Below are 8,002 nucleotides of genomic sequence, written 5' to 3'. Positions count from 1 at the left end.
TGTACAGAAACAGTATGTGTGTTGTGATGTTTTTAGGTGAGGGACAAATTTAAGTGAAATAATTTTGGGGGATTTTTGGACACATTCTCAACAGGGTTTAAATCCTGACCAAATCTCAGGCTCAACATTCGACACAATTTGGATCGTTTAATGCTGTTTTTTTAATATATATTTTTTATTATTTTTAAAGAGCCCTGATTTGATGCTAAAAGAGCCTGTTGATGCTACAATCAATGCTCAACCACCATGTTAGTCTGTATCAGGTGATTTATTTATTTATATATTTTCCCCCTCAAACATGCTAATCTTACTCAATGCCTATTCTCACTTACAGTGGGAGAGATGCACGGTCAAGATCAAGCCTTTGCATTGATATTTGAAGCTGCTTGTTATACAAGATTTCTTTTGATGGGCATCAATACCAAGTTAATATGATAATGATTATAATGATAAACATGTTTATTTATATGATAAAACATATAACTGATTAAAAACTATTTTTTGGGATAAATTTGCAGGTGTGCAGTGTAAAAAAAAAAAAAAAAAAAACATTTAAATAAAAATGAAGCAGGCTACAATGAATTTTTGTACAGGGTATTTCATAAAATGTTTAATGAGCAAAAAAATTACAAATGTTTAACTAGGCTGCACATCCTGGTTAAGTAAATTCCCTGTCTAAGATTAAAAGTCCTCTCTTAGGCATGTAACATGCTTAAGAAATTAAACACACTTTGTCTATTATTTACCTGAAAACTATCTTTTTTACAATATTTTTGTATTACACTTTAATTGCAATTTTTTTAAATGGCTCTTCTGCCATCTTGTGGCTGGGCTGCGTAATTACAAATTTATATTACTTGTACAAACTTGCATACATTTATATAATATGTGTATTATAATTGTTTTATATATATAATAAAATTATGAAATAAACACATACATACAGTGGTGTGAAAGTGTTTGCCCCCTATTGATTTCACATTTTAATGTTTTAGAACATCAAACAAATAAAAATATTAGTCAAAGATGATTAATTATAAAAATAAATACATGTGTGTATATATGAGTATATATGATCTAATATATACACACACTAATTTGGGGTCACTTGTAAATTTCTTTGTTTTTGTTTAGTGATTTTTTTTTCTCCATTCTACAACAATACTGGGGATTTCAAAACTATAAAATAACACATATGGAATTAGGTAATTACGTAACAACAAAAACAACAGTTGTTATTTTAAGACACAGAGGTCAGCCTTTCTGTAATAGTTCTTGCCAGAACAGTATTGTCAAGTGCATTTGCAAAATCCGTCAAGCACCATAATGAAGCATGAAGGCCATCCCAGGAGGGCGAGACCAAAACCTACCTCTGCCGCAGACGAGAAGTTCATTTAGAGTTATCAGCCTGAAAAATGACGAATTAACAACCAGCACCTCAGATTAGAGGTGTTATGAAGTCTTTACAGAGCAGAAGTAGCAGAAACATCTCACCATTAACTGTTCAAAGGAGATTAATGCATTTTTTGGTGCCTTCAGCATTCCTTTACAATGTAGAAAGAAAAACTAAACTAAATTAGAAATAATTAATTAATTAATTAATTAATCCAATATTAACAAAGTGCATAATTTAAATTTCATGTTAAAAGGAAATCACTAAGCATGTGTTGTCGATTTTAATTTTGTTTTAGGATGAACCAAAACTAATAGATTGAAGCAGTGGTTTGTTGACAATATTAATATTGTTCATATATTATTTATTACAAACAACTGAAATGCTTGACCTTATGCTCTTAGTAATGCCCTTCTAATGTATTTAGGAATAATAAAAAAATATCTCAATACAGAATTTTTATTCATCATTTAAAAAAAAAAAAAGTAAGTCAGTTTCTGTTTTCATGTTTGTTTGTTTTTTATTGATACACTACATCAGAAGAGCCTACAATGCAACTTTTATTCCCTTTGGATAATTTCAAAAAAAAAAAAAAAGCACTGCAGTCTTAAAAATTACAAAACATTTAAAATACAAAATGTACATGAAATGACAATACACGGCTCTGTAAACAGCAGCAAAACCTGTATTTCCCTTATATTTTACAAAAAGTTAATTTCCCCCAACTTTCGGAATGACATCCATCTTCTTTGAAGTATCAAAAATAGAGTTTTAGAGTCTATGTTTTGTCATCTGTCTGTAAAACAGGAACACGTTGTTCGGTCTTTGGTTTGAAGAACAGGTCAAAAGTAGATGCTTGGTGGGAGCTCGAGGTTTCTGTCCCAGAATTCCCGTTTTCCTATAGATAAGATTTAAAAGCTATTCCTAAATCAAACCCAAACGGTCAAACATCTGTGTATCGAATACAAATTTAAGGCGATCTTTTTAACTTAAATATTCCAAAAGTGGCATTGATGTCGCTGTCACTATAGGTAAACACACACACACACACACACACATACACTCACACTCACATTTATATACAAGAGCTGGCTAACGAACGGTTTTCTTTGATACCAAATATTGCGCTGACGTGTTGCTGTGTGTCTTTGCATAGCCTAAATGCCACCGTGTGCCTTCTCTTCTCACTGCTGAATTTTTATTTTATTAAAAAAAAAAAAAAGTACACACTTTAGTCCTCTGTGCTAGAGGCACACACACAAACACACAGATCTCGGACATAGAGAAAGGAATCTAGCATACACTGCTCTACATTTAAGCTGCTCTATAGCATTTATGTCTAGAGGCATCAAGGTTTTCTTTTCTTTTCTTTTTTTTTATAGTTTCTTTTCTTAAAAGGCAACAGGCAGGTTTAGTGCATAATTATTTGTCCTTTTTGTGTTTTTTTTCCCCCTTAATACCACAAAGTCTCAAAGACCCAAAACATGGAACAATTAACTGTCGCAGTTTCCTTAAAAAAGGAAACTGCCCCCCCCACAAAACAGTTATTACTGTCATTTTTTTCCTTAAAGCAGGGATACATTTCTTACAAAAAAAAAAATATATATATATATAGCACCCGATGTTCACTACAAATCGATTTCTCGAGTGAGTCTCAAAGCGAAAGTAAGTCCTCGCCCTTTAATCTTTCACTTCCTTCAGACATTCCTGTCATGCTTCAATAATTAACCTCAAACACTGATTTCACTTGATTCCCAAGGGTGGGGTATTTAGGGGACGTACCATCATTGTCGTCATAATCTACAATGCTTGGATTTAATCTAGAATTTTACTATGAAAGTAGCTGTAAAAAAAACCTTTATATCTTCCGGCGTTGGGCTGATGATTGTCAGAATGCAATTTTGGTGCTTTTGATGTGTTTTTCCCTCAGCATTTTTTAAATTCTATGTCAAATGGCCACAAGGCAGAGGAAATGTGACTGCCATAAAAAAAAACTTTTCTTAGAAGCATGTTCAAGCAGGAAAAAAAAATGAAATGTAATATTCCAACAAAAAACACAATCAAAACTCATCTTCATTATTAGAAAAGTTAGATGATTAGCTAAAAGCAGTAACAATGTTTCTACCCTACGTTTGCACTAGCAAGTGGCAAGTTGATGTTTTTCCCCCCGACATGTAGAGAGTGCTAGCGGTGTTTTATTTACTTCTGATGAGAATCTGTAGTAGTAATAAAAAAAATAAAAATAAAAAAGCAGTCAGATGTAAAAGGAAATTAAGTACATTTTCTTCATTACTGTATGTCAGTACAGTTTTATCAGAAGATACTTTTTACTTTTGCTCCAGTACATTTTAAAAGAAATGTGTACTTGTACTTCATTACGTTTCCCAATGACGTGGTGTGTAGTATTTAAAGTGGGAATTTCACCACCTGCTGACAATTATAAGTAATTGCGTTTAACTTGTTGTCAATTTCCTTTCCACTGAAAAAGTAGCTCAATGTGACAAGTTGTTTCTTGCTAGCATAAACGTAGGGTTACGGTTAGAGCTTAGCTGTTTCATCACCGCGCAGGAAGGAAGAATGAAAAAAAAAAAAACGGTTTTAAAGTAACATTACCAACCAAGACAATATGGCCTCCATACTGAACATCAGTGGGTAGTTTGTCCTATAATCTGAGCATGATTGTCATTTGAAAGGCACACGGGTATCAGTATCAGCTACCACACTGACAAGACGCCAGATTGTCTCCAACACATCAACTCTGACTGAATGTTCTACAGTGGGATCGATTTCCTCAAACGAGTTCGGGTATATCCCGTCCAAAAATGTCACACACTAGAACTTTGAAATGCAAAACACGCAAACTTGACCTGTGTCTTCAGCACAGGATTCAGCTTTATGAAGAAGAAAATATAGAGAAAAAAACAGCATAATAATAATAATAATAATAATAATAATATAACATCTCTATTAAAAGCTGTTTTTTTTTCAGTCAATCCAAGCTGCTAGGCTTATAAGGCATTTGTTCAACCTGAAGAGGAGAGAGGGCGATCGTTCATGGGGAAAAGAAAGAGAAACACTAGAAAAGTGTGGAATGTTGCATATCATTAGCGCATCAGCAGATTGTCCTCCAGGGGGTGCTGCTGAGACCTGCTTAATTCAAGAGGCAGCATCAGTGACGATTAAAAAAATAACGCTCCTGAATTCCGTTTTCCATCCAATCCGACCCCAAATCCAGAGCAAAGCATCTACGTACGTTATGCTACATTTGTATTTTTTTCTAAATTAATTTTATTTTTATGTATTGCATATTCATATTGGCCTGCATAGATTGCTCATTTCATTAGACGGTTGATCCAGAAGAAGAAGAAAATCGCCTGAGAACTACTGCGAAAAAAGAAGCTGAGAAAAAAATTAGCTGGACTGTTCGAACTGTGATTTTATATTTGTAGCCACTTTATACTTTTTTGTTTTTGATCTCTTAAGTCCTCGTCCACAAATTCCTCTTTATAACTTCATCACATTTCTAAACGGTGCCTTGCTTGGTGCTGATGCTGATGCTTGGATCTTCTCTGGCTGGGTCTGGTTTCGTTTAAAAGGATGCATGTGGATGGAAGCGCTGTGTCTGTCTGCGGCTCAGAGGTCCAGAGCTTTCTCAGACATGCTGTGGTACGGTACGAGGGCAGCGGGCACAGGGCTACGAGTGGCCGAGCGTGCTTGAGGATCCGTGAACCCCCGGAGCCTGAGACATGTCTCTGCCGATGATCTCGTTCACTACAGCGGAGAGAAAGAACAAACACAGGGGAAAGTATAATCAGAGAGAGTAGGTACAGGCAGCATGAGTATTAGGATGCCGTGATCCGGGTAAAAAATGCAGTATAAGAAGCTGTTGGATGTCGTTATGATATCAGATTTTCATATTAAAACTCATGTTAAAAGACCCAATAAGTGTCATCATCATTTGATGACACTCTCAGAAGAAATCTCTATTTACCCTCCTCCATATTCCCAACCATAAAATTTCTATGTACAGAAAACTGTGCTGCAGTAAAACATTCGAAAAAAAAGTTTTTTTTATGTCTGTGCATATGAATGTGAATAAGCAAATTTCACAAATTTGCAAAGGAGTAAAGGAGTTCTTGGGAGGCCAGCATTCCAGAAGTGACACAGGGAGTCTGATCATTGCTGAAAAAACTTTCTACCTTGATGGTATCCAAGCACTAGCGAAACACTGGGATAAGTTCATTAGTGTAGCAGGGAACTATATAAAGATAATTAAGGGAATTTTTACTCTCAAAACTGTTCTCTTTTATCCTGCACAATCAAAAGTCCCGGTTTGACTTAAACACCGCGTGTACATTGTGTAAAATAAATATTCCTTAGAATGACACAATTTAAAGCAGTAAAGTGAACTTATATTTACAGATTTTATTTACTCTAGGTCGAGAAGGGATTCCCAACTTTCCAAACTGCTGTTAATGTAAGTTTTTGTTTCGCTCTCCGACTCCAATGATGTCACCTATGTGTACATATTAGAATACAGAGGGTCATTTTGCATACAAATTCATAGCTTTTAAGCCCATGATGTCACTAATGGATGAGTTGGGTCCTTTTCATACAGTTCATGTTAATTTGTAGCTTTTAAGCCCATGGTGTCACTAATGGATGAGTTGGGTCACATTCCCCACACTTTGTTGTGTGTCTTAGTCCCACGTGTGACTTGGCCGTCGCCTGTTTAAATGTAATGCATGTGTTTTATTTACGTGCAACTGGTGAAGAAATTATCATAGAAAAAAGAATATCTTTTCACTTTTTAATAAAGGATAAAAAACTTTAATAAAAGTTGTGAGGGTTTACATTAAAAAAAAGAAAACTAAATTGTGTGAGATTGTGTCAAGGGCCCTCGTCGTGACTGTAGTCGAGTGTAGGAGATATGAGGATAAATGGAAATGAAAGCTTACTAGATTTGGTAAATAGGGCATTGCTGATTTTAAAATTTATTGTAAACCAGAGGGAGTAAAATCTTGTATATATTTATATATATTTTTAATATGGGGGTCAGGGGTAGCTTAGTGGTTAGGGCATTGGACCACTAAGCTTTGGAAGGTACCAGATTTAAATCCCACGACCCTGGGCCCTGTTGGGCCCTTGTGCAAGGCCTAAAGCCTCAACTGCTCACACATATAATGAGATAAAAATGTAAGTCGCTCTGGATAAGGACGTCTGCCAAATGCCTAAATGTAAATGTAAATTGTTCAGGTCAATGTGGACAGTGTGGGGAACAAGTGATCAATGGTTCATTACTCTGCTGAAGTGGGCAAGCAAACTTTCCCAACAGTCACTTTTCCTTGAAGTAGTATGTGGATGAAAAAAAAAAATAAATTGGAGCATGGCATTAATTTGATGCACATTTCTTATTATTAAGGGTGAAGTAATAATAAAGATAATTCATCATCATTCATCTTTTATAACGCTTTATCCTGTACAGGGTCGCAGGGGCCTGGAGACCATCCCAGAAGACTTGGCGCACGAGACGGGATACACCCTGGACAGGATGCCAATCCATCACACACACACACACTACGGGAAATTTGGGAATGGCAATTAATCTCCTCTGCATGTCTTTGGACTGTGGGAGGAAAACCCACCAAGCCCGTGGGAGAACATTTGCCACACACACAGACCCGAGGCCGGAATCGAACCCTAGACCCTGGAGGTGCGAGGCCATAGTGCTAATCACTACCCCACCCAGCGTGCCTCCCATAATATTAATATCACATAATAATTTGTTATAGGTAGTTATCTACTTATATATTTAATCAATATATAATAGATGTTATTACATACATTTCAATAGTATATGTTCAGTTTTTGTCTGAATATATTTTTCATATTATTATATATATTTTAAAAAAAATTTTCATTAGTGTGAAATGTTCAAAGTAAACAAAGTGTTTACGTTACCAGGGTAACGCACAGAAGAAGTACGTCGGTTTTGGTGATTGAAATTCCCCTAACCAACATTCCCTCGCTAAGTGGAATCGAGCGCATCATCAACGATGAGACTCATTGAAAGCAGGACTTCTGTCCTAAGTAAGCGCGGTGTCGTACTTGAACCAGCAGAGATCAGTGTTGAGCCGCCCCGAACCTCTTTCGCATGTGCCAGTGGTGCGCGGTAGACCAATACCGCACTCTTAAAAGCAGACGGAAAGACAGAGAGGCAGAAAAGAAAAGCCTAAACAAACTCGAGTCTTTGGTATGTGACGCACTCGCTGCAAATGGAAAGTCAGGCAGAACTATTCCATTCAGCGGTTTGCAGCAGCTTCGCCACAAACTGTCCAGCCGTAATGTGCACATTTTTGTGTGAGAGTGTCAAGGATAGCAAATTGAATCATGTCGTGTAGTCATGTATGAGTTTCATGTGTTTGACAGCCTGGTCTGTATATATACACACACACACACATGTACACGCATGTGCAAACACAAATCTCATTTCCTATCATCTCGACTTTGTGAATATCGCAAAAGACGGACACATGCATACATTTTATATATATTTAAATTCATAAAACATATGTTCCATATCCCGAGCAGCATTGGAGTTAGTGGCGT

General features: G+C 36.1%; 1 protein-coding gene across 1 annotated transcript in view; it reads right to left on the bottom strand.

The window, feature by feature from the left end:
* Positions 1–1,920: 1,920 nt before the first annotated feature.
* The window catches only part of nfatc3a (nuclear factor of activated T cells 3a), an 82,039-nt gene continuing 75,957 nt past the window's right edge, over positions 1,921–8,002 (bottom strand). The window contains exon 10 of the mRNA XM_053492476.1: positions 1,921–5,164. Within this exon, the coding sequence (XP_053348451.1) occupies positions 5,088–5,164 (77 nt within the window). The 3' untranslated portion in view covers positions 1,921–5,087. The remainder of the gene's footprint in view (positions 5,165–8,002) is intronic.

This window comes from Clarias gariepinus, chromosome 3, assembly GCF_024256425.1.
Source record: "Clarias gariepinus isolate MV-2021 ecotype Netherlands chromosome 3, CGAR_prim_01v2, whole genome shotgun sequence".
In the NCBI taxonomy this organism is placed as follows: Eukaryota; Metazoa; Chordata; class Actinopteri; order Siluriformes; family Clariidae; genus Clarias; species Clarias gariepinus.
Note: the sequence above shows the minus strand (reverse complement) of the source record. Positions and strands in the feature narration are given on the sequence as shown.